We start from the raw sequence: 26,701 nt of genomic DNA, 5'->3' as shown, positions 1-26,701 counted from the left end.
GTCTCCCATGTGGGTACAGGGGCCCAAGCAGTTGGGCCATCCTCCACTGCTATCCCAGGCCACAGCAGAGAGCTGGACTGGAAGAGGAGCTACCGGGACTAGAACAGGCGCCCATATGGGATACCGGCGCCGCAGGCAGAGGATTAACCTAGCGCGCCACAGCGCCGGCCCCTCCATTTTGTTCTTATATTCTCTTTCTTTGCAAGAATTTCTGTTCTTGCATTCATTGAAGATTGTACATATTCTTGGTTAGGTAACTATTTTAATATCTTCGGTAATTCCAATCTATGTATCATTTCCGGGTTGGCACCTTTTGGCAGTCTTTTCTCTCATAAGATGATAGTTTCCTGGTTCTTTGTATGCCAAATAATTTTATTTTGTATCCTGGACATTTTGAATATTCCCTTATGAACCTCTGAGTCCTATTTCAGTCATGATGAGGAAAACATTGATTTTGTTTGTTTGTTTTAAAGGCAGTTAATCTGGTTAGGATCATGCCTCAAGTTCGGACCTGCCTTCTGTGGGCTGTGATTCTGTTAGTTCATTTTTCAAAGATTGCACATTACTATTGGATTTGTCCCGTCGTGTCAGTCAGTGGACAGTCTGGAGTCTGGGCAGTGGTCCTGCCCTTAGTTCAGTTCTCAGAGTCTTTGGTTTATTGTTTAGGGTCAGATGCAAGCACATTTAGCTCGGAGGTCCAGGGGTCCATACGCAACTGTACTCTCTCTCATGGTCCTCCAGTTAGAAAACCAGGCTTTAGTTTGTCCACTCTGCCGCTCACTTCCTGTGATTGCATCTGCACCCAGCACCAGGTGGTAGGAAGACAGGGAGAAGAATGTGCAGTTTGAGTGCACTCCTGACACTTGAGCTACAGCTCTTCTGGTCAGAGGAACAGTCACATCCTCTAGAATTCCAGCTACCTGCCAGACTTCATCTCTGGTGCAAGGATGCCTGGGGTAGCAGAGGATATAAGATTTCAGAAAGAAAGGGGCAACATAAAAGCAGAGCGATTTTTCTATTCCCTCTCTGAATCTTTGGAGTCCCTCTCTCTGCCCCTTGGGCCAGGAAGCAAGATCTTGTAGTTCTTTCTGTCCACAACTGGTGCTCATTTTCATGTTTCAAGCTGCCCTTGAGTCCAGGCCAAGCAGTATCTAAGGAGGAAAAAAAAAAAGCGACACTCACTGATGGTTTGGTGATATTTATATTTTGATCTCTTTCCCACATCACTCACTTTCAGAGTTCTCAGAAAGCTGCTCTGTGCATCTGTCAAGTTGATATTTGCATTCAGTGGGGGACAGCTTGAGGTGTGCTTATTTCCTCCATCTTGCCCTGAATGAGAATTCCAAGATTGACATTTTTTAACATTTTTTTCAAAAGAATTATTTATTTATCTGAAAGAGTTACACACAGAGAGAAGTAGAGGTAGAGAGAGAGAAAGAGAGAGAGAGAGAGAGAGGTCTTCAATCCTGCTGGTCCATTCTGCAATTGGCCACAATGGCTGTAGCTGTGCCAATCCAAAGACAGGAGCCAGGGGATTCTTCCAGGTCTCCCATGTAGGTGCAAGGTCCCAAACACTTGGGCCATCTTCTACTGCTTTCCCAGGCCATAACAGAGAGCTGGATTGGAAGTGGAGCAGCTGGGACTCGAACCGGCGCCCATATGGGATGCTGTCACTGCAAGCAGCGGCCTTATCCGCCACGCCACAGTGCTGGTCCAACATTTTTTTTTTTTTTTTTTTGACAGGCAGAGTGGGTAGAGAGAGACAGAGAGAAAGGTCTTCCTTTTTGCTGTTGGTTCACCCTCCAATGGCCGCTGTGGCCGGTGCATCACGCTGATCCGAAGCCAGGAGCCAGGTGCTTCTCCTGGTCTCCCATGCGGGTGCAGGGCCCAAGCACTTGGGCCATCCTCCACTGCCTTCCCGGGCCATAGCAGAGAGCTGGCCTGGAAGAGGGGCAACCAGGATAGGATCCGGCACCCCAACCGGGACTAGAACCCGGTGTGCCGGCGCTGCAAGGCGGAGGATTAGCCTGTTAAGCCATGGCGCCAGCCTGGCCCAACATTTTTTAACACATATTTTTGCAATTAATCTGTATTCATTGCAGGAACTTGGGAAGATGTAAATAATTATAAAAGAGAGGAAAATCACAAGATGAAATATTTTAAATCTATACACTGAGATTGTAGAATAAAATACTACAGTTACTTTTATCCAAGAAAAGGAAGGAACAGTTATAGGGAGAGGTGTATACCTGATATAGTAATAGGGAATTAATAATAAAGTATTTTATATTTTTGCTTAGGGGTTTATGCGTGGATTGGAATCAATTTTGTTTTGGGAAGATTTGACCATGAGGATGGTGAGTAATAATGTCTTCTTATGTCAGTTCTTTAAGTGCCGAAGGTTTAAGTTTTAACCCATCAGTAGTGTGTAAGTGCTAATTTTCAGTTGTCTTTTCTTTTTTTGAAGATTTATTTATTTGTTCCTTTCAGAATCAGAGGCTGAGACTTCCCAGGAGTTGGCAGCAGGGCGCAGAAGGACAGTAGGGATACTGGATATGGGAGGGGCCTCTCTCCAGATTGCTTACGAAGTTCCTACCTCAACCTCTGTCCTTCCTCCAAAACAGGTATTTATGTTTTGTGGAAATTCAGTTGCTAGGTATGCCAGTCTTTGAGAAGGAAAGAACACTATCTTTGGACCAACCTGCCTTGGTCCAAATAACTGTTCCTTTACTTTCTAGCTTGTGTTGTGTGGAGTGGGTTACCTCTCTAAGCCCCAGTTTCCTCATGTGTGAGAAAGGAAAAATAATAGTATTTACCTTCATTGTGCAAATGAAATAGTATAGCATGTGTAAAACATTTAGCAAATGCCTAACATGTGACAAGTCTTTGGGAGATCTTAGTAGTTAGGATTAGTACTGTGTATCTCCTAAGGTGAGGATTAAGCATGTATGCACAAACCCTGCAATGTGGTATTTGATACACACCTCTTGTTCAGTGAATGTTTTTCCCTTTCTCTTTACTGATGATTCCATCCCTCTGCTGGTTTTTTTTTTTTTTTTTTAAAGTGGTGAAAAAACACATTTAGAATTAGCCTGCTCAGTTTAGATGATCCCAGTTTTGTCAGGAACATCCAAAGCATCGTAATCAGGAGCCATTTGAACACACGCCTTCTTCTCTCCGTCGAGCCTGACCAGGGTGTTGACCTTGGCTACTTCAGTGTCAGAATATCCTTCGCAGTGTGTTGGATCTGGTGCTTGTTGGCCTTGACATCCACAAGGGACACAAGTATGTTGCTGTCCTCTGTGTTCTTCATAGCAGACTCAGTGGCCAGGGGGAACTTGATGGTGGCACAGTGGTCAAGCTTGTTTCCCCTGGGGGTGCCCTTCCCAGGATATTTGGGCTGCCGCTGGAGACGTAGTTCCTTGGGCCGCCAGAACATGGAGATGTGTGGATCTTCGTGTGTGTGTGTGTGTGTGTGTGGACGCCTTTCAGCATGGGCTTCTTGGCCTTCAAAGCCTTTGCTTTGCTTTAGGATGGGGAGGAGCTTCCTTCTTCACCTTCAACACCATCTTGGTGAAAAGCTCCTCTACTTCTAATATTCCTTACTCTATCAGAATGTGAAGAATGTATTTTGAGGGAAAAGTTCCATCACAGAGAATGGAGAGAAATAGACACTTTTTAGCCCCTATTAATGTGCAAGGAATAAGGGGTGTTAGCCACACTGTCATAATCTATCAGTGGAGTCAGTGGTAAAAGGCAGATCATGACAGTGCTGTAATCTGGTCTGAAGCAGGGCTTGCATCCTCGGCACTCTTCATGTTTGGGCCTGGATAATTCTTTGTTGTAGGTGACTGTCCCATGTGTCGTCTGATGTTAGCAGCATCCCTGGCCTCTACCAGATGCCAGTAACAATCCTCACTCCTAGTTTTGATAATCAAAAGTGTCACCAGGGAATGCTGAATGTCCACTTTGGGACGAGAGTGAAAATCATCCCTGGTTGACCACTCTGGTATAAACAGGGTTGTGACAATTTGGTTGGATCCTGACAGGGTTGACCACATTTGCAAAAGCTTAAATGAGAGCCGTGCTGGCTTCACGGAAGGTAACGTATTTGCCTGGGCCTTGAATGCTAGCAGCTTTACATAGTGGAGGTTGAGAACTGTGTGTATGGAGGCACAGCGAAAGCAGTAAAGAGCCCAGACCCTCCTGGGACTGTTGAACAGCCTGCTGCAGTGTAAGATTCTCAGGTGTGGTGATGGATAAGGCTGGGAAGATAAGGTGGAGTTAGACCATGAGGAGCCTTGAGTGCCATGCTAAGAAATTGGCTTTTGTAGATGGTGGGGAACCAGCAGAGGTTTCTGAGTAGGGCAATCACATGGGCTTCAGTTTCATCATCTGTAAAGCATTAAACTCTGAAGGCTCTCCCCAGCTCTGAATTTTATGACTGTGTTAACTGTGTGACTATGATTCGATCTGTTTTTTTTTTGGAAAATAATTTGGGTGTCATTAGGAGAAAGAAATACAGGTCAGGGACTCTTGAACAAGAAATGATAAGGGATTGAACTCTACAGTGTTAAGTGGAAATGGAAGGGAGCAGACTTCCAGTGGTATTTTGGAGTGATGGATAGAAGTGGTGTGGCTAGGGCAGGGAGGGATGGCCAGGGATGCTGAGTGTCCCGCCTGCATAACAAGCAGGGTGAGAAGCCCAATCATGTAGAAAAGGCCCACAGTAGAAAGGGCGATGATACGGTACTGAGCGTTTCGGTGTGTCTGTGTGCACTTGAGTTCTGAAGTCCTGAGACCGAGTTCCATGTTGGGTTATACTGCATTTGTAACAGCCTAGGGTCATACATGTCAAAAGACCCACAGGACTGCTGGAGACGAGTCTGGCAGTTTGGAGTGAGACTGGGGATTTGTGGACCTAACTAGCTTGTGTGACAGACTAGCCTGTGTCGGTAAGTATGTATTCAGCAGGTAAAATGATGGCATGGTTCTGATGCTAAGAAATAGGAATCTCACAGAGGCTTAAGATCTTAAATGATTTTTTGTGTGTATATTTTAGAAAACAACAGTGATACAGAAAGTATACTTGTGAGCAACAAATTCAGTCCACCAGATACTTCAAAAACTTTTAGGAAGGTGGAATGAAAAAAGTTTATTTTGGTGCAAAATTTTTGTAATCGTGTATAGTTTTTTCATAATATGGAATTTCCATTAACCTTTGTAATAACTCTTGTATAGATAGCAAAGCAATGATTGTTTTTGTCTTTTTTTTTTTTTTTAAAGCAATGAATCTTAAAGATGGATCTTAGTTTTAGTAAAAGAAAAAAAGGAAATGAAACATATCATGGACTTCAGAAAGCTCATGGAAAATGGAATTAAGTTTGGGTGAAAAAGATTTTGAAATTCACACTTTTTTTTTAAAGATTTATTTTATTTATTTAAAAGACAGAGTTACAGAGAGAGGTAGAGCCAGAGAGAGAGAGAGGTCTTCCATTCTTCTGGCTCACTCCCCAAATGACCACAACAGCCGGAGCTGAGCCAATCCGAAGCTAGGAGCCGGGAGCTTCTTCTGGGTCTCCCATGTGGGTGCAGGGGCCCAAACACTTGGGCCATCCTCCACTGCTTTCCTAGGCCATAGCAGAGAGCTGGATCAGAAGTGGAGCAGCTGCAACTCGAGCCAGTGCCCATAAGGGATGCAAATGTTGTAGGCTGGGTTTTTTTTTTTTTTTTGGACAGGCAGAGTGGATAGTGAGAGAGAGACAGAGAGAAAGGTCTTCCTTTTTCCCATTGGTTCACCCTCCAATGGCCACTGCGGCCGGCGCATTGTGCTGAAGCCAGGAGCCAGGTGCTTCTCCCGGTCTCCCATGCAGGTGCAGGGCCCAAGGACTTGGGCCATCCTCCACTGCCTTCCGGGCCACAGCAGAGAGCTGGCCTGGAAGAGGGGCAACTGGGATAGAATCCGGCACCCCAACCGGGACTAGAACCCGGTGTGCCGGCGCCGCAAGGCGGAGGATTAGCCTGTTAAGCCACGGCACCGGCCTGTAGGCTGAGGTTTTAACCCACTGCGCCACAGCACCAGCCTCCCCACGTATTTTTTATATGAATTTTCCATTAACTTTTTGAAGTACGCTTGTACGAAGACATTTTTTAAAGCTAAATATTCCTACTTCTTTTTTTTTTTTTTTTTTTTTTCTTTTTGACAGGCAGAGTGGATAGTGAGAGAGAGAAAGACAGAGAGAAAGGACTTCCTTTGCCGTTGGTTCACCCTCCGTGGCCAGCGCTGATCTGAAGGCAGGAGCCAGGTGCTTATCCTGGTCTCCCATGCGGGTGCAGGGACCCAAGGACTTGAGCCATCCTCCACTGCACTCCCAGGCCACAGCAGAAAGCTGGCCTGGAAGAGGGGCAACCGGGACAGAATCCGGTGCCCCAACCGGGACTAGAACCCTGTGTGCTGGCGCCGCAAGGTGGAGGATTAGCCTATTGAGCCACAGCACCGGCCCAAAGCTAAATATTCCTAACAAAGTTTTACAGTCACAAAGTTGCTCAACCACTGCTATCAAGTTTCACAGCTTACTCTTCCTCCCTCCCTCCCTCTGCCTCTCATTCCTCCCTTCCTTCCTCCTCTTCCCTTTCCCCATCTTTCCCTTTCTATTCCCTCTTTCACAACTTCATTGCTTATTTGTTTAAGGTTTTATTTATTTATTTGAGAGAGTCACAGACAGAGAGAGGGAAACACATAGGGAAAGGTCTTCCATCTAATGGTTCACTCCTCAAGTGGACACAACAGCAGGGGCTGGGCTAATCTGAAGCCAGGAGCCAGGAGCTTCTTCCGGGTCTCCCGTGTGGGTGCGGGAGCCTAAACACTTGGGCCATCTTCTGCTGCTTTCCCAGACCATTAGCAGAGAGCTGGATCAGAAAAGGAGCAGCCGGGACACAAACCATCACCCATATGGGATGTCGGCACCACAGGTGGAGGCTTAGCCTACTGTGCCACATCACAGATCTCACAACTTTATATTTTTATTTTTTTGAAGATTTATTTATTATTTGAGAGGTAAAGTTACAGATAGAGAGAAAGAGAGACAGAGAGAGATCTTCCATCCGCTGGTTCACTCCCCAAATGGCCGCAACGGCCAGAGATGAGCTAATCTAAAGCTAGGAGCTTCTTCTGGGTCTCCCATGTGGGTGCAGGAGCCCACAGACTTGGGCCATCTTCTACTGCTTTCTCAGCCCATAATAGAGTGGGATTGGAAGTGGAGTAGCCGGGACTTGAACCAGCGCCTATATGGGATGTTGGCACTGCAGGGAGTTGCTTTCCCTGCTATGCCACAGCACTGGCCCCCTCCCCCGCCACAACTTTTAAATATATTTCATTAACTTAAGGGCCAAACAAGGAGGCATTTGTTCAGTTAAGAAAGGTACTTCCAGATCAGTGCTGTGGCATAGTGGGTTAAGCCACTGCCTATGACGGTGGCATCCCATATGGGTGCCAGTTCATGTCCTGGCTGCTCTACTTCCAATCCAACTCTCTCCTAATGGCCTGGGAGAGCAGCAGGTGATTGGCCCAAGTATTTGGGCCCCTGACACCCATGTAGGAGCCCTGAATGATGCTCCTGGCTTTGGTTTGACCCTGCTCTGGCCGTTGTGACCATCTGGAGAGTGAACCAGCATATAGATTTCTCTCTGTCTCTATCTCTCTCTGTAATTCTTTCAAATAAGTAAATAAATAAATCTTAAAGAAAAAGTTACTGCAGTGAAGATAATTTGTCACAGTGCTGTCGAGTGATTCCAGTCACAGGATTTGAGGATGGAAAGGATAATCTTTGGATGATACAGCATAGGACACTTGTTCATTGACTTCAAAGGGACCCTCCACGCACGTGGATGAACGAAGGCAAGAGCACAGGACTGTGGTGTGAGCTGTGTGGCTGCCGAGAGCTTAGCCTGGCGGGCAGTGGTAAATCAGAGGCAGGGACTGAGTCCAGCCACCCCTTGACTCCTCTAAACCATCGACACCAATACACCCCAGGTTGGTTTCAAGTGTGGAGGTGATTTTTCTGATCTTATAGTATGAGGAACCAGGCTCAGAGAGGACAGAGAGGACCACAGTTTGATTCTATACATTCTTGGCTTAGCAACTCATGAAGTTCTGAGTTAAAACCTGAGATTTCAGGAGATTGGCTTTAGAAGATATTGTCACCAGTTCAGAGTAAATGAAAACCCAACTCCTTTGAAATGAGACAGTATCTCCCTATGTGTCCCAGTCCTTCCAGTCACAGGGGTTGTTTTTGCTTTTTTTTTTTGGTTTGTTTGTTTGCTTTGAAGATAATCTTCCCTTTTAGTTGTAGTTTTTAAAACTTCTACCTGTAAAAGAAACTGCCTCACTACAGGAACGCTGCTCTTCCATGCTCCTGCCCAGCCCTCGCTCTCCGTCTTTCCCCTGACCACCCTGCCCTCTGCCCAGCACCCAAAAGCAGGGATCCGGTGGTGGAGGTGATGAGCAGTGCGGTACCAGTCCGACTGTCTGTTCCCATGAGGTGGCTCTGGAGAAGGCTGCGAAGATGCAGGGATCTGGGACACTGATGGGAGAGTGGATTCCCGGTTTCCTGTCGCCCTCCTCAAGTGGAGTCTGAGTGTGGGAGGCCCCCAGGCAGGTTTCCAAGACCTTATCATCATCTGATCAAGGCATCATGGGTTCCTCAGTGTGGGCTCCTTTGAGGGCGTGGGATTGGGCTCCTTGTGGTGGGAACGGGCACTCCCAGGTTGAATCAACCTTCCTGTGATTCCCCAGCTCCACAGGAGTCTAAGATATGGGATTCAGACAGAGTCAGACTTCTGTTTCCTCTCCTGCCTGGGGCCGTCCGGCATTTCTGCCTGCCTCCCAGCCTGAGGGAAGGCATGTAAGGAAGACCATCTGCATGAACTCTGTGGCCACTTCGTTGCTCACCACTTTCCCAGCATCCGTAGTTGGCTTCACCTTTTTTCCTCAGCTCTGGGCCGGAAGCTCCCACTGCCCTCTGCATGCCCCCAGTGGCCAAATGGCAAACAGACATTTTCTGCCGATCCGGATGGTGGGTACCCTTGTCCGCCTTATGCAGCCTCACCATTATGCCCCAGCTGCCTTTGGTGTCCAGTTTGGCTGCTGGTGCCTTGGGAGCCATGTCCATCAAAGTCTTCTTCTTTTTTTTTTTTTTTGTCAGGCAGAGTGGATAGTGAGAGAGAGAGACAGAGACAGAGAGAAAGGTCTTCCTTTTTGCCGTTGGTTCACCCTCCAATGGCTGCCACAGCCAGCGCATCTCGCTGATCCGAAGCCAGGAGCCAGGTGCTTCTCCTGGTCTCCCATGCGGGTGCAGGGCCCAAGCACTTGGGCCATCCTCCACTGCCTTCCCGGGCCATAGCAGAGAGCTGGCCTGGAAGAGGGGCAACTGGGATAGAATCCGGCGCCCCAACCGGGACTAGAACCCGGTGTGCCGGCGCTGCAAGGCGGAGGATTAGCCTGTTAAGCCACGGCGCCGGCCCATCAAAGTCTTCTAGAACTTTTTCATCACCATTCAGAAGAATCCTTTATTCATTAGCACTTCCTTTCCATTCTCCCCTCTGCCAGCCCTGACAGCCTCTAGTCTACTTTCTGTTTTCACTGAATTTGTCTGTGTTTAAATGGAGTCATACAACTTGTAGCCTTTTGTGTCTGCTTTTTTCATTTAGCAAAGTGCTTTCAAGATTCACCTATGTTGCAGCATGTGTCACTACTTCATCCCTTTTTATGTCTTGAGTAACAGCCCATTGTGCGGCCTTGCCACGTTTTGTTTATCTGTTCACCTGTGGACATCTGGAGTGTTTCCACTTTTGAGCTATTATGCATGATATTGCTATGAAAATTCACTTACACACTTTTGTTAGATACACGTTTTCAGATCTTCTGGGTGTACCCCTGGAACTGGATGTATTGGGTACAGTACAAATTAAAAATAAATATAATCCAGGCCAGCGCCACGGCTCACTAGGCTAATCCTCCGCCTGCGGCGCCGGCACCCCAAGTTCTAGTCCCGGTTGGGGCGCCAGTTCTGTCCTGGTTGCTCCTCTTCCAGTCCAGTTCTTGCTGTGGCCCGGGAAGGCAGTGGAGGATGGCCCAAGTGCTTGGGCCCTGCACCCGTGTGGGAGACCAGGAAGAAGCAACTGGCTGCTGGCTCCTGGCTTCGGATTAGCGCAGTGTGCCCGCCGTGGCGGCCATTTGGGGGGTGAATCCCAAAGGAAAACCTTTCTTTCTGTCTCTCTTTCTCACTGTCTAACTTTGCCTATATATATATATATAACCAAGCAGTTATCTCCTTCTGGCAACAATGCATGTAAACAGAAACTACATGTTAAGCTCACTAGAATGGTTGACTGTGTCAGTGAATGGGAATGGGAGTGGGCTTGGGGGACAAAACAAGGAAATAAAATATGAAACAAGAGATGCTTTGCCAAGATGACATGCCATGAACTAAGGACTGTCATGGGCGATCCCAGCTGGCAGGTGGCAGGAAGCCCAAGCATATTTCTCCCTACCCATGCCTTCTGCCAATCAGGTAAACTGTTCCCAGGTGTGGCCCAGGCCCACCTGGAAAGCTACCTTGGCTACGTGACCTTCAAGCTGATTGAAGAGGCATATTGGCACCAGTGTCGGTCTGTTCTAATGTTAGTGTTCCCCAGAGTTAGTTATGCCCCTTCTCCCTGCCCTTTAAAAGTATACGTGGCTGTGAATAAAGTCCAACATGCTCACCGAAACTTATCTCCGGTGCTCCTTGTGGGAAGGACACTGTCCCAGACGGTGTGGCTTTGCAGGACAAGCCGCAGACTATCATTAATTGAACCTTTGCACCTGAGGTTTAAGAAAAGAACAAAAGAGCACCTTTTATAGGGGCTGGCACTGTGGCATAGCGGGTAAAGCTGGTGCCTACAGTGCCAGCATCACATATGGGCGCCAGTTCGAGTCCTGGTTGCTCCACTTCTAATTCCACTCTCTGGGAAAGCAGTAGAAGATGGCCCAAGTCCTTGGGCTCCAGCAGCTGTCAGGGAGACCCAAAAGAAACTCCTGGTTCCTGGCTTTGGATCAGCGTAGCTCCGGCCATTGCAGCCATCTGGGGAGTGAACCACAGATGGAAGACCTCTTTCTCTCTCTCTTTGCCCCTGCCTCTCTGTAACTCTGCCTTTCAAATAAATAATCTTAAAAAAAAAAAAAAAGCACCTTTTTATTGGAGGTAAAATAAAATTGAACTTTCTCTGTCCCAAATCTTTTATAAGGAATTTGAGGGCTTCCTAAATAGTTTAGAAAAGATTATAAAGAAAATATCATGATGAGCCCCTAAATTCCTTAAATTTATTTCTGTAGTAAAGGATAGTTTCCTATTTATAAAAATAACACATTCCCGGCCGGCGCCGTGGCTCAACAGGCTAATCCTCCACCTTGTGGCGCCGGCACACCAGGTTTTAGTCCCAGTTGGGTGCCAGATTCTGTCCCGGTTGCCCCTCTTCCAGGCCAGCTCTCTGCTGTGGCCAGGGAGTGCAGTGGAGGATGGCCCAAGTCCTTGGGCCCTGCACCCCATGGGAGACCAGGAGAAGCACCTGGCTCCTTGCCTTCGGATCAGCACGGTGTGCCGGCCGCAGCGTGCTGGCCGCGGTGGCCATTGGAGGGTGAACCAATGGCAAAGGAAGACCTTTATCTCTGTCTCTCTCTCTCACTGTCCACTCTGCCTGTGAAAAAAATAAAAAAAAAAAAAAAGTAAAAAAAAAAAAAATTCCCATTGTGGAGAATGGCAAACACAGCAATGTACCAGCAAGCAAATAATATCATCTAATAACTCTACCTCCTATTTAACTAGGGATAGTGACTCAGTCTCTAATTTGGTATTTAGTCTAATTTATACTTTTTTTGGCTTAGTCTTGTCATTTTATATCTTTGTTTGAAGTAATGCTATGAGGAAGAAAGAATGATACAAGCTATTTTAACAAGTAGTCACACAAATTGAAGCCTGGTGTATTTGCAGTACTATTGCTTTCTAGAAATTAATCAAAAGTAAAATTCCTTTTGTTTTCCTCTTACCATTGCATTATAGGAAGAAGCTGCCAAGATCCTGCTGGCTGAGTTCAACCTTGGCTGTGATGTGCAACACACCGAACATGTGTACAGGGTTTATGTCACCACCTTTCTGGGTTTTGGAGGCAACTTTGCCCGGCAGCGCTATGAAGAGCTTGTGCTGAATGAAACTCTTAACAAAAACAGGTGCGTTTGATCTGGGACCTGGATTTCTGAGCTAGAATGTCGTCAGTTGTTAGTTACTACACTTGATCTTAGCCAAAAGGTGGAGAAGTGATATGTCCTCAGGTATTAGGAAGAAATACCAGCATTTCTATCCAACTGAGACAGATACATTATGGCTTTCTCCTTTCTGACCTCCCCTACCGAGAGGTAGTACGTGCTGAAGACTCTGTTTCATCAGTAAAGACTCTCTTTCAGCAGTTACTCTCAATCTGAGTAAGGGTACCTTCTGACCTTTCTGGTTATGCTTCATAAAAAAGTGTAGCTTATTGGAATATCTCTTGCTGTGCCCCACATTCAAACATGACATCATGGAATAGGTGGGGCCAATTAGATTGCTTGTTTAAAATGTTTAGTGTAGCTACTAGCAGCTCCTTTTGCATGGAAGCGTTCATTGAATTATTTTGGAGTTGCACCTTATGTGAAAGTTAGGTTCTGTAGTGTGTGTAAAAGATAAAAACTATGTGTAGTTATAATTAAAATCTCGGCCGGCGCCGCGGCTCACTTGGCTAATCCTTTGCCTGTGGTGCTGACACCCCTGGTTGGGGCACCGGATTCTGTCCCGGTTGCTCCTATTTCAGTCCAGCTCTCTGCTGTGGCCTGGGAGTGCAGTGGAGGATGGCCCAAGTGCTTGGGTCCCTGTACCCGCATGGGAGACCAGGAGGAAGCACCTGGCTCCTGGCTTTGGATTGGCGCAGTGCGCCTGCCATGGTGGCCATTTGGGGAGTGAACCAACAAAAGAAGGAAGACCTTTCTCTCTGTCTCTCTCTCTCACTAACTCTGCCTGTCCAAAAAAAAAAAAAAATTAAAATCTCTCATTAGGTCCAGAAGAGTCAGTTTTCCTTCGAGCATTGGACAGATCACTGAATCTTCATCTGAGTACCAAAATAAGAAATTAGACCACAATGTATGATTGTGGGTTTATTGTTTTTTGTTTTGTTTCTATATTTTATTTTATTTTGTCACTGTGCACATGGAGGGAAGGCATAATGGACAGAAGAGTTCCTGTCCACCATAAAATTACTTATATTAATTTATTTAGCTAGAAACACCAGCTTGAAGAGGTACAGGCATACTCCATTTCTAATAATTTCTCCACAGCAATCAGTTGTCTTACGTTTAGAGTATGATAAAGAAAATTTGTGGGGGCCGGCGCCGTGGCTCACTTGGTTAATCCTCCGCCTGGGTGCCAGCATCCCACATGGGCGCCAGGTTCTAGTCTCAGTTGCTCCTCTTCTAGTCCAGCTCTCTGCTGTGGCCCGGGAAGGCAGTGGAGGATGGCCCAAGTGCTTGGGCCCTGCACCCTCATAGGAGACCAGGAGGAAGCACCTGGCTCCTGGCTTCAGATTGGCATAGCGCCAGCCGTAGCGGCCATTTGGGGGGTGAACCAACGGACAAGGAAAACCTTTCTCTCTGTCTCTCCCTCTCACTGTCTAACTCTATCTGTCAAATAAATTAAAAAAGAAAAAGAAAAGAGAAAATTTGTCTTGTGGCCTTTTTGTTTGTGTAAGTCTCAGTCACTAAGAGCTCAAGGTGTACTAGAGAATCCTGGTACCGCGGATGATGGCTGCATTCAGAGGAAGCAGTAGTGTGCTTGCGTCCTGCAGGTGTTCCTAACTCCATAGAGGCATTGCTTGGATTGAGCACCCCGGTGGCTTCTGCTGGCTTTCTGGCATTTGAAGACCATCTGTTCGGAAAGTGTCACATCTTTCTATTTTTTTCCTTTTTCGTCAGCTGCTGTGCTTTCCTTTCGGTTGCAAGCTGTCCTGAGTTCTTTCTGTCTGCTGTTCTCTGCTGCTTCACATCTTCTTGCCAGGCTGTGTCACCTCCTTCCCAGGCACTGGTATTTTCCTGCCAAGTGTCCAAGTCATCTGTGTATTCCCGGAGATTGATGAGCTAATGGCATATCGTGTGTAGCTGCCAGTCTGCTGGAGAGACCTGTGCTGCCTGGCTGGCAAAACTTCATGGCTCTCTTCTGAAATATAATTGTGACAGTTTTCCTTAGAGTTGGAGACATGTCTATGAAATAGATTCCCATTGTTCAGAGCACATCCTCGTTCCCGTCTTCAGTGATTACCCTTGTGAGCGCATCTTTATCCCAGCAGGTCCACTCTTCGCCACATGTATGTTGTGGAACTGATGAATTATGAATTGCAGTTGGCAGAGTTATTTGGTCTCCTTTCATTTCTGTCCTTGGCCAGAGGTGCACATCAGCCTCCTTAAGGAGAACCCATTTGCTAGGCAAGGACAGACTTGAAGTAACTGGAACTGCAATGGCTGTGATGGGAAAACCCTCCCTCTCCTCCCCACTTAGGTTTCCCATTCTGCAGGTTCTTCTTGGAGCTGGTGCTTCACCGGATCTGTGCCAGCACTGCTCATTCAGAGCCAGGCCCATGCTCTGTCACTGTTGCCAGCCATTGCTGCCATGTGCTACCATCGTGGTCTCCTTAGGAAACCTCTTCCAGCCCTTTCTGCTTTACCTCCTGCCTGTTGTATTTTTAAACCTGAGACTCACATTCAGCATGGCCAGGGCATGTGGGAATGAAGACAAGATGGAGAACAGCTGGTTCTCCAGTCTCACTCTACACTGGGAAGCATACACGTTGATACAAAGTTGAGCAAAGTTGATCACAGCCTTGTTTCTTTCTTTTCTTCCCTGCCAGATGAACTGGCGTCAGTTACATGTGCAGGTGACGTCACTGCATAGTAATACTCCACCCCGTCCTTGGAGGGAAGTCGTGAAGAGTAGTGACAAGCCATCTGTGAAGCACACTGTATTTCTTAGATGAGGTTGAGTACAGTGGTGACATGTTTTGTTTTGGTCATTGTGGCAGATTACTGGGCCAGAAGACAGGTCTGAGCCCTGACAATCCATTCCTGGACCCCTGCCTGCCCGTGGGACTCACAGACGTGCTGGAGAGGAATGGCCACATCCTGCATATTCGAGGAAAAGGGGACTGGGCGACTTGTGGGGCACTGCTGCGGCCCCTGCTGGCTCGCTCCAACACCAGCCATGCCTCCCTGAATGGCATCTACCAGTCGCCAATCGACTTCAACAACAGCGAGTTCTATGGCTTCTCGGAGTTCTTCTACTGTACAGAGGATGTGTTGCGCATCGGTGGCCACTACCACGGGCCAACATTTGCCAAGGCTGCTCAGGTAAATGATGGTAAAGATGACTCATGCTGGCCGCGCCCCCTCGTGCCAGGCACAGAAAAGGCTGTTTGCATGCATGATCTTAGTTGATTCTTTGCAGGGGCCCTCTGTGTCTTCAAGGTGAGGAATGTCCCACGCTGTACTGCCTTCTCGCTGTTAAGCTTTCTGTGGGTGTCATATCACCCAAATTATCACCCAAGCATAAAATTGTTGTGACAGCTAATGGTTTTCCTCTAACAGTCTTGCTTAATGTGCATGGCCAAAAACTGTCATTTTCAGGTATTTTTCTCTTTGCTGGGTGTACTCAGTTTTTATGTGCTTTGGGAGATAAAACTGTCATACAGGTGAGCAAGAATATTTTATTTCTCTTGGTTTGAGCTATTACACCAGAGTGATATGGGGTCACTTGGAATATTAGAAAGGTATTGTGAAAAGTAGTGATTGTGGAAGTATTGCTCAAATTTAAAATTAGGAAGGAGTTAAAAATTCACTTTGAGCACATACAGCGTTTAAGTATCTTATAAACTTAAATCATTGGTTGCCTGGTAAAAATTTAGCCACTTTCTATAGTTCCCTGAATTCATTTGGTCTTCTTTAGTTTTTTTTCCTTCAAGATTTATTTTTTATTTTTAAAAGTCAGAGTTACAGAGACAGAGGGAGAGATAGGAAGAGTGACATATCTTCCATCCTCTGATTCACTTCCTGGATGGCTTCAGTGACCAGGGCTGAGCCAGGAGCCAGGAGTTTCATCTGGGTCTCCCTGGTGGGTTTCAGGGGTCTAGGTACTTGGGCCATTTTCCACAGCTTTTCCAGGCCATTAACAGGGAGCTGGATTGGAAGTGGACCAACCAGTACTTGAACTGGTGCCTATATGGGATGCTGGTGTGGCAGGTGGTGGCTTTACCTGCTATGTCACAATGCCAGCCCCTCTTTGAGTTTTTGTATAACTCTCTGATCTCTTTCATCAGAGAAGCTTCAGTGAAGAGTCTGTCCTCTTGTATTTCTATTCTTTCATTTTTTTTTTTTGACAGGCAGAGTGGATAGTGAGAGACAGAGAGAAAAGTCTTCCTTTTTGCCGTTGGTTCACCCTCCAATGGCCGCTGCGGCCAGTGCATCGTGCCGATCCGAAGCCAGGAGCCAGGCGCTTCTCCTGGTCTCCCATGCGGGTGCAGGGCCCAAGCACTTGGGCCATCCTCCACTGCCTTCCCGGGCCATAGCAGAGAGCTGGCCTGGAAGAGGGGCAACCGGGATAGAATCCGGCGCCCCAACCGGGACTAGAACCCGGTGTTCCGGCGCCGCAAGGTGGAGGATTAGCCTGTTAAGCCACGGCGCCGGCCCTTTCATTTCTTTCTTAAAACCCTCTAGGGTTCTCTTGGTCTAAGACTTTCAGTAGAGTAATATTTGCAATACCTGTACTATTCTGTGCTGAAAACATATTGTGGAACACCTGGTATACGTTTGCTCTTTCCTTTCCAAATTCCCTCTTTATTTCCTTTCCTTTCTAGAGCCCAGGGCTCCCTGTCAGTGTCCATGACCCAAGTCTTGCTCTTCTCTCAAAACAGCTTCAAATTCTATTGCCTTGAACACTAAAGGGCTCAAGTTATTGCTTGCCCAAGTTGCTAGTGACTTAGTAAGTTCAGTTCTTACCAGGTAAAAGAGATGGCTCTGTTCCCTTAGTGTTTTCTATTCTGACTCAGCTGCTGTCCGCCCAGCACCACCTTTCCTTGCCATCCTAGCCAGAATTACAGCCCTCCCCATGCTACCTGTTGCCTCTCCCCACTTTATTTTTCCTCTGAGCATTACATCACTTTGTGTATCTAAAATATACATATATGTGTGTGTGTACATACGGACATGTGTATGTTTGTGTATTATCTGTCCCCAGTAGGCTGTAAGCCTCATGAGGTTGGGATTTTATCTTTTTAATCCAGTGCTTGATCCTCTGGCACTTAGAATACACTTGGCACAAGGCAGATATTCAGTAAATGTTAGGTCTCTGAACAAAGCGAAAGAAATGATTCTTTTGTTGAGAATTACAACATGGAGGCACACCAGTGATAGTGCTGGTTTCTAACAGCTCTATCTGCTCATATCAGTCCTATGTGGATTAGAAAGAAGCTCTCTTTGGCTTTTTGTTTTGTTTTGTTTTGTTTTTTTGACAGGCAGAGTGGACAGTGAGAGAGAGAGACAGAGAGAAAGGTCTTCCTTGTCTGTTGGTTCACCCTCCAATGGCCGCTACGGCCGGCGCACTGCGTCCAGCGTACCATGCTGATCCGAAGCCAGGAGCCAGGTGTTTCCTCCTGGTCTCCCATGCGAGTGCAGGGCCCAAGGACCTGGGCCATCCTCCACTGCACACCCAGGCCACAGCAGAGAGCTGGACAGGAAGAGGAGCGACCAGGACAGAATCTAGCGCCCCGACCGGGACTAGAACCTGATGTGCCAGCGCTGCAGGTGTAGGATTAGCCTATTGAGCCGTAGCACCGGCCCTCTCTTAGGCTTTTTTTAAAAAAGATTTTTATTTGTTTGACAGGCAGAGTTAGAGGGACAGAGAGCACTTCATCTGCTGGTTCATTCCCCAGATGGCCTCAATGGCCAGGACTGGGCCAGGCCGAAGCCAGGAGCCAGGTGCTTCTTTTGAGTCTCCTGTGCAGGGCCCCAAGCAGTTGGGCCATCCTATACTGCTTTCCCAGGCACATTAGCAGGAGGCTGGATCGGAAGTGGAGCAGTCAGGGCTTGAACTGTCACCCAAGTAGAATGCCAGCATTGCAGGTGGTGACATAACCTTCTGTGCTACAATCCTGGCCCCTCTTTTTGGCTTTTTCTTAGTTTTTTAAATTATTATTTGAAAGGCAGAGAGAAAAGAGGGAGAGAGAAAAAGAGAGAGAGAGCAAGCAAGACAGCGAGACGGCAAGACAGCGCCATGCAAGCAAGCATGAGCACACGTGTGCTGTTCCCCATCCACAGGTTCAGATCCCAGATGCCTGCAGTCCCGGGGTGGGCTGAGCCAAAGCCTGTAGGTGGTAGGGGCTCAGTTACTTGAGCCGTCCCTGCTGCTTCCCAGGATCTGCATTAGCAGGAAGCTGGAGTCAGGAGCCAGAGGCAGACATTGAACCCAGGTACTCTGATACCCAATAAGGGCTGTGTGTTTCCTACCAGCATCCTAATGGCTAGGCCAAATACCTGCCCCCTCCTAGGCTTTTGATACTGCTCTTCCTAGTCCTGACCTTAACCTCTGCAGCCTCAGGGGCTCAGGAGCTAGCTTGGCTGGTCTTGTGCAAGATGTGGAGGCAATGGGAGTAGAGAGGGGTCCAACACTCTGCAGAGAATGAATGTGCCATTTCTGTTTTCTTCCTAAGCTGATAGGCCACAGTTCACTTTAGAAATGCAATAGCCAGGGCTGGTGCTACTGCACAGTAAGTTAAAGCCCTGGCCTACGGCTCCGGTATCCCATATGGGTGCGGGTTCAAGTCCCGGTTGCTCCAGTTCCCTGCTGATGTGCCTGGGAAAGCAGTGGAAGATGGCCCAAGTGCTTTGGACCCTGCATCTACATGGGAGACCCAGAAGCTCCTGGCTCCAGCCTAGCCCAGCCCTGGTCAGCAGATGGAAGACCTCTGTCTCTACCTCTCTCTGTAATTCTGCCTTTCAAATTTTTAAAATCAATCTTTTAAAACAAGAAAAAGGAGCCAGCGCCATGGCTCAATAGGCTAATCCTCCGCCTTGCGGCACCAGCACACCGGCACCTGCCTGGTCGGGGCACCGATTCTGTCCCGGTTGCCCCTCTTCCAGGCCAGCTCTCTGCTGTGGCCAGGGAGTGCAGTGGAGGATGGACCAAGTGCTTGGGCCCTGCACCCCATGGGAGACCAGGACAGGCACCTGGCTCCTGCCTTGGGATCAGCGCGGTGCACCGGCCGCAGCGCGCTGGCCGCGGTGGCCATTGGAGGGTGAACCAACGGCAAAGGAAGACCTTTCTCTCTGTCTCTCTCTCTTGCTGTCCACTCTGCCTGTCAAAAAATAAAAATAAAAAAATAAAATAAATTAAAAAAAAAAAAAAAAAAAACAAGAAAAAGGAAATGCAACAGCTGTGACTGTGGGGGAAGTTAGGGAGTTTGCCTCCAGTCTCATGTCGTGCCATTTCTCTGTGATCGCTCCAGGATTACTGTGGCATGGCATGGTCAGTTCTAACTCAGAGATTCAAGGATGGCCTCTTTTCATCCCATGCAGACGAGCATCGACTCAAGTAAGTAACTGTTCTTCCCCAGATGTAGCCCTAAAGTGTGCATGGATGGAGCATAACGGAGAGAGCAAGCACTTAGTGCCGCTTGGATTTAACGTGAAAGAGAATTTGATGATTTCAGGTTTTATCTGACAAGACAGGGGCCCAGCAGCCTCTTCTGGAGAAGCCAGGGGAACCAGTGGTTCCCAAAGAGAGTTCTCTGTGTGGTTGGATGCCAAAAGTGTTGGTCTTTTTAAAAACTAAACTTTTTTAAAAAAAGATTTATTTATTTATCTGAAAGGCAGAGTTACACAGAGGCAGAGAGAGAGAGAGAGTGACAAAGAGGTCTTCCATCTGCTGGTTCAAATGGCCACAACAGCTGGAGCTGGTCTGATCCAAAGCCAGGAGCCAGGAGCTTCTTCCAGGTCTCCCACGCAGGTGCAGGGGCCCAAGCACTTGGGCCATCTTTGCTTTCCCAGGCCATAGCAGAGAGATGGATTCAGTAGTAGAGCAGCTGGGACTTGAGCCAGCGCCCATATGGGATGCTGGCACCGCAGGCAGTGGCTTTACCTGCTACGCCACAGCGCTGGCCCCTAAACTTTTTCTTATAGAAAATGTCAAACATGCAGCAAAGTGGAAAGAGTAGTAACATACTGTCACTGCACCTCAACAGACCTCAACATTTTGTCACTTTAGTCCGCTGGTCCTCCTGTTCTCTAAATGTTTTAGTTTAAAATTTAAAAATAGACACACAGGACGGGACAGTGAACTCCTGTATGCCTCTGATAACAGTGACCAGTTCCTGGCCAGTCTCACGTTTGTTTCCCCCACTGTGCCCTCTGATCACAACTGGGTTATTTCTTTTTTTTTTTTTAAGATTTATTTATTTATTTGAAAGTCAGAGTTACAGAGAGATAGAGGCAGAGAGAGAGAGAGAGAGGTCTTCCATCCACTATTCAGTCCCCAGATGGCCACAATGGCCAGAGCTGAGCCGATCTGAAGCCAGGAGCCAGGAGTTTCTTCTGTGTCTCCTATGTGGGTGCAGGAGCCCAAGGACTTGGGCCATCTTCTACTGCTTTCCTAGGCCATAGCAGAGAACTGGATCAGAAGTGGAGCAGCCGGGACTTGAACTGGCATCCATATAGGATGCCAGCACAGCAGGTGGTGGCTTTAACCGCCTGCCAATGCGGTCCCTTGGTTATTTTATTTATTTATTTATTTTTTGACAGGCAGAGTGGACAGTGAGAGACAGAGACAGAGACAGAGAGAAAGGTCTTCCTTTTCCATTGGTTCACCCCGCAATGGCTGCTGCGGCCAGCGCACTGCGCTGATCCAAAGCCAGGATCCAGGTGCTTCTCCTGTTCTCCCATGCGGGTGCAGGGCCCAGGGACTTGGGCCATCCTCCACTGCACTCCCGGGCCACAGCAGAGAGCTGGCCTGGAAGAGGAGCAACCGGGACAGAATCCGGCGCCCCTACCGGGACTAGAACCCGGGGTGCTGGTGCTGCAGGTGGAGGATTAGACTATTGAGCCGCGGCGCCGGCCCAATCCCTGGGTTATTTCTAAGCCAATCCCAGACATCATATTATCAACACCTGCAAGAAATTTCACTGTGTTCTCAGATAGGGGCTCTAAAAAACAACAACAACAACAACAAAAAAAAGGATAAGGAATAAAAGAAAACACAATATTATCGCCTAAAAGTAGCCTTCACTTTTGTGGCAGATGGAGGAGAAAATGAGCTCCAATGTGGTTCCTCCTAGAGATGAGGAAGTGAAGTGGGGAGAGCAGGTGTTTAGACAGTGAGTGTTGCAAAGGAAGAGCATTGCAATTCCTTTTTTTTTTTTTAATGGAATTGATTTGTTGTCTCACAGATATCAGTGTTTTAAGTCAGCTTGGATGTACCAAGTCCTACATGAAGGATTCCACTTTCCTTATGACTACTCAAACCTGCGGACAGCTCAGCTGGTATATGACCGAGAGGTTCAGTGGACGCTGGGAGCCATTCTGTATAAAACCCGGTTCTTACCACTCAGGTAAAGTGAGACTGACCTAACAGAGGATGTTAGACACAGCCTCAGACTAGGTGCCTCAAGTGAAGCCCACCCCTACCCATGTTTGCTTCCACATGAGCCACTGTCACTCACGAGGCATGTTGAAACAGAAAGAGGGCTGAGAAGGCTTGGTCCGGAATCTGTTCCTCAGCTTTGCCATTTCAGAACCCAGCTATGTTTGTCCATCCACAGCAGATGCATCTTTAAGGATTAAGCTGTTACTAACTACTTCCAAGATGGTGCCTGACCAGCTAAAATGTCATTCTTAAGTTACCCGGGAAAATATATCTGACTAGAGAACTAGGCTGTCTGTTTTGAGCAGTCTTTCCGCATGGGTAGAGTCACTTCAGAAGTTTTATCAGTGGCCCGGCAGAGATTTTGATCGGCCCAAATCAGAATGAAGGACCTGAGACGCTTTCGGAGGAGATGGGGTCACCCAGCCCTGGTAGCTGGGTACAGTGCCTTGGTGTAGGATACTGGAGACAGTTGTTTGGGAACTCTTGCCCCTGCACTCTTTCTGACAAACCGAGATGAATTTTTAATCTTTGGTGCTTGTTCCTCCTCTAAACTCTCAGAAGCCAGGAAGGTGACGGAAGTGAGGGAAGTGGGCTGACTTGGCTGTGAGGTCCCAGCGAAGGGACTGGTTGACCTTCCAGCATTTTCCAGGTCTCATTTGTCCAGAGAAGCCAGAAATCTACATTGTAATTTACATGAAGTCTTCCATTTTGGGGGGAAAAAACTCTCCAGATCAAACAAAACAAAAATGAATCCAGTATCTAGACCACCACAGAGCAACTTCTGTTCTAGGCAGAGCACTGGATGACCGCGCTCTGGTTTATATGTCTTTTTTTTTTTTCTGAATTATAATATAATTGATCATGTGATAGATTCCTCTAAGATATATCCTAGATTCTAAGGGAACATAGCAACCTTTTAAAGAAATTAGACACATTCTTGATTGGATTGAGGGGATGCCCGAATTCTCATTAGTACTGCATTTACACACTGTATTTTATGTTTTGTATTACAGATGACCAAGCTTGTGTTTCTGTTAATTTTTTGGCTTCAGTTTCTTTTTCTTTTTTTTTTTTTTTTAACAGGCAGAGTTAGACAGTGAGAGAGAGAGACAGAGAGAAAGGTCTTCCTTCTGTTGGCTCACCCCCCAAATGGCTGCTATGACCGGCACGCTGCGCCGATCTGAAGCCAGGAGCCAGGTGCTTCTCCTGGTCTCCCATGTGGGTGCAGGGCCCAAGCACTTGGGCCATCCTCCACTGCCCTCCTGGGCCACAGAAGAGAGTTGGACTGGAAGAGGAGCAACCAGGACAGAATCCAAGTGAGCCACGGCGCCGGCCTTGGCTTCAGTTTCTAAGGCCTTTCAGTTTTGTCCCAAGATTGTGGAGAGGGTGAGCCTGTGAGCCCATGAGGCTCTTTCTGTAGGCAGTGGAGAGTGGAGAATCAGCAGCCCTGGAGCTGGGGGTGTTCTTCAGCTTGGCCTGCTCTGTGTAGCTGACATCAGAGAATGTGAGGATGGAGTCCAGGCACCAATTTCTTGGGACCTGTGAAACCAGAGTAAACGGTGCTCTGTGAAACTAATGGTTCTTTCTGCCTTCAAACTCTTTCCCCAGGGATCTTCGGCAGGAAGGTGTCCGACAAGCCCATGGTAGCTGGTTCCGTCTTTCCTTTGTCTACAACCACTATCTCTTCTTTGCCTGTATCCTGGTGGTGCTACTGGCCATCATCCTGTACCTTCTGCGGCTACGCCGAATTCACCACCGGCAAACCCGAGCCTCAGCTCCACTGGACTTACTGTGGATCGAAGAGGTGGTGCCCATGATTGGGGGACAGGTGGGGCCGTGAGGCTGGAGCAGACCCAGAGAAACTCGAGTCCCCCGGACTTGCTGCTCATTGACTTCCTCCACTTCCTTGTGTTGGCCTCGGATGCTGCTTTGCTTGACCTTGAGGACGTTTTTCCTTGGAATTTCTACCTTAATTCCTTCTCAGTACCCAAGTCCTCTTCTCTGAGAGAAGCTGTAATTTAGTCTGTGAGGAACTAAATGATGAAAGATTGGTGCTAACAAAGGGGACCACATGTGGTCCACTGGAAGCAAGCATCTACCCCTCTACCTGAGAGGGCTGGGTTTCCCGGGGTTCTAGCCTTCCTTCCCCTTGCTGAAGCATGGAGTTTGGCATTGGGAGCCTGGGAGCTTCCAAGGGAGCTGGGAGCCTGGCTGAAACCAAACTTGGAGCATCTGACACAAAGCTGTGGAGCAAGTATAGTGGCTCCTTCTTTCTCTGTAACAGAGATATCAATTATGTGGAGATCCACAGTCTTTAATAGGGATCCAAGATCTTAGCAGTTCAGTGGACCAGATAGGAATTTCCAGGCAACCAGAATGACACGGCTTCCTTGCTCATTAGACAAAGAAGCCATGGTAGGTGTGATCTGAGATCCCTGATCAAGTGTTGCTAATGTTAGTAGATGACTTTAAAAGGTTAGAGCCCTTTCTAAATGAATGGCCCATTAAAGATTTTAAAATATTTTATCTGATGCCTGGTATGACCAGGATAGAACATTTCCATGTCTATGTGCCTCACAGGCTGTTTGAGCATTAACTTTGTTTTTTGGGCCTTAAGTGTGCTTTTAGGATGGAGAAACTGTGATGGCGACTGGGGATCTGGACTGGTCTGGTTTCAGGTCACTTCCCTAGGGCATTTTTTTTTTTTTTTTTTTGAGGCCCTGTACAGGAAGACAAAGAAAATTCAGTGCTAAGACCAATATGTAGCTTGAGAAGGGATGTATTTGGGTTTTGAAAGAAAGAAAGGATAGTTATCCGGAGAGTGAGAAAAGGCAATAAAATTAAAGTTCTCATTAATTTTTATTTTTGTGAAAGAGACATTTCTCAGTTTTGGGATGTCAGAAAGGGAGCAGATTCTAAACTTTGAAATAAATAGATGGATCTGTTAATAAGCCACCTGGAAACCTTCAGGACTTCTGTTAAAAGACTGCTCAGTCACAGGCAGCACTTGCATTGCTGAGGACAGAGGAAAAGCCATAGCAACCCCATTTTTATCCACTACCTTCAGGAGCTTTGCTTCTCCTCGACAGTTAGCCTTTAAACTGCACAGAGATTTCTTTGCATCAACGTCTGCCTTCCCTCATGGACCCTTCTTCATTGTTTACCCTTTTGTGAAAACAGTTTTGAATGCCCTGTCTACAAGTAAGCCTCCAGGGTTGAAGTGGCTTTCCTTTCTTTTTGTCACCTTTGCTTTCTAGGATGAAGTGAGTAGGGAAAAGGATCACTGATTTTAAAGAAAAGAAAGCAGATTCTTCAAAAATAAATTTCACACTTGGAGCAGAAAGGAATTAGATATAAAAAAGAAAAATTAAGATCCTCCTAGAAATAAACTATGATGAAAATGTACTGACCCTTGGTTGGTAGGTAAAAAGGTGACAGGTCTTAAATTGTTTTCAAATTGTATAAACATGGATTTAGCAAATGTTCTTACAGGTTCCTCTGGAAATAACTCTTACCTTTCACCAGGTCTTACATCACAGCAATTTCCTTTAATTTTTAAGACTCTGAAATTGCCTTGATTTCCTTTTATTCTTCTTGTCTTTGTGTCCTGTGAATGAGCCCTCGTCTGTGAATGCTGCTCAGAAATGATGTCACATGTTTTTGCCAGCCAGTGCCTACTCAGGTAATTTTTCCTTTTCCCCTTGCCTCGGTTTCCAATTGCTATTCCGAGTTTTCTTATGATGTCTAGTTGATGATCTAGTCAAGAGCTGCCTGGGCAGGCAACAGTGATCATATTTATGTGCTCAAAATGATATTGTAGCAGAGATGTAATGATTAGTCCAATTTGAAAGTTCTTATTAGTAAAATTATTCTTTGTCCTGGTTGTAATAATAATAGTGACTGTTTGTTAAGCACTTGTTATGTACTACTCTGTTAAGATTTTTATATGTATTATTTAATCACTATGACAACCTTTCAGATTGATACTACTATATTCTTTTTATAGTTGAGAATCTCAGGACACCTATGTCTATTATTTTTTCAATATAAATTTATTTCTTTTTCTTAATTTAGTTTCATTAGTCTTTGAGTTTTTTTTTTTTTTTTTTTTTTTTTGTGTGTGTGTGTGTGTGTTACCTCCTGTTTATTATTATTGTGAGATCTAGGCTTCTCTTTATTACCATGAGTAGGACCTCCCAGAGTTCCGTTGTATAAATACAAGGAAAGAGTTTCTCATAGCCCTCAGAACTGAGGTATTGATTCCTGTGCTTCTTCCATTGCTCTGAGTTAGTACATTTTAAATGAAATATTGCTAGCTAGGAACAGAAGCCTATTCTGCTTCTTCCTTGCTGAGGGCCAATTACTTACATATTCTCATATTGCTTCCTATTCATAATGAAATATTCCTGTCTCTAGGAGCACAGATCTATCTTGCCATACCCTTTACTCTTTTAGATTTTAAAGACTTCTATTTGCATTTTTCTACATTTTGAGTGGTCCGCCTGTGAAGATCATTATTTGGTGTCATAAAACACATTCTACTGATTCCTTTGATCTTACCAACCACTCCTTATAACAGCAACAGAGAACCTGGACTGTGTTAGTACATTTGTTATTACAGAGACAGGACAAGAATGGAGTCCATGGCTTACAGGAGTGATGCGTTATTAGTCTTTTGATGGTACAACCTATCCCTTTTCCCTGTATTACTGTTGACAGAACATAATGAAAATATGTATAACGCCCACTTGTGTGGCATTCCGTTCTTTTAAGTAGCTCTAAGTCAAATTATCCATCCTTCTTTCTTGTCCCTAGTTCCTTGAATTGAATTTCCTTTGAGGAATTTTGATCACTTATATCAATCTTGTATTTATTTTCTAAAGGTCACCCAAATTATTCTATCCCTCCATTTCTTTCCTTTAACTTCAGGCCTTAGACGGTGATGATTGAAATGTGGTTGA

General features: G+C 46.6%; 1 protein-coding gene across 3 annotated transcripts in view; it reads left to right on the top strand.

Annotated features, from left to right (window-relative positions):
* The window catches only part of ENTPD7 (ectonucleoside triphosphate diphosphohydrolase 7), a 53,069-nt gene extending 27,418 nt beyond the window's left edge, over nt 1–25,651 (top strand). For all 3 annotated transcript variants that reach the window (XM_062214554.1, XM_062214552.1, XM_062214553.1), the window contains 7 exons: nt 2,301–2,357; nt 2,491–2,624; nt 12,099–12,265; nt 15,136–15,460; nt 19,609–19,694; nt 21,544–21,705; nt 23,349–25,651. In XM_062214554.1, coding sequence (XP_062070538.1) covers nt 2,301–2,357; nt 2,491–2,624; nt 12,099–12,265; nt 15,136–15,460; nt 19,609–19,694; nt 21,544–21,705; nt 23,349–23,580 — 1,163 coding nt within the window. In that variant the 3' untranslated portion in view covers nt 23,581–25,651. The remainder of the gene's footprint in view (nt 1–2,300; nt 2,358–2,490; nt 2,625–12,098; nt 12,266–15,135; nt 15,461–19,608; nt 19,695–21,543; nt 21,706–23,348) is intronic.
* The last annotated feature ends 1,050 nt before the right edge of the window (nt 25,652–26,701 follow it).

This window comes from Lepus europaeus, chromosome 17 (genome assembly GCF_033115175.1).
Source record: "Lepus europaeus isolate LE1 chromosome 17, mLepTim1.pri, whole genome shotgun sequence".
In the NCBI taxonomy this organism is placed as follows: Eukaryota; Metazoa; Chordata; class Mammalia; order Lagomorpha; family Leporidae; genus Lepus; species Lepus europaeus.
This window is presented reverse-complemented; position numbering and strand designations above follow the sequence as displayed.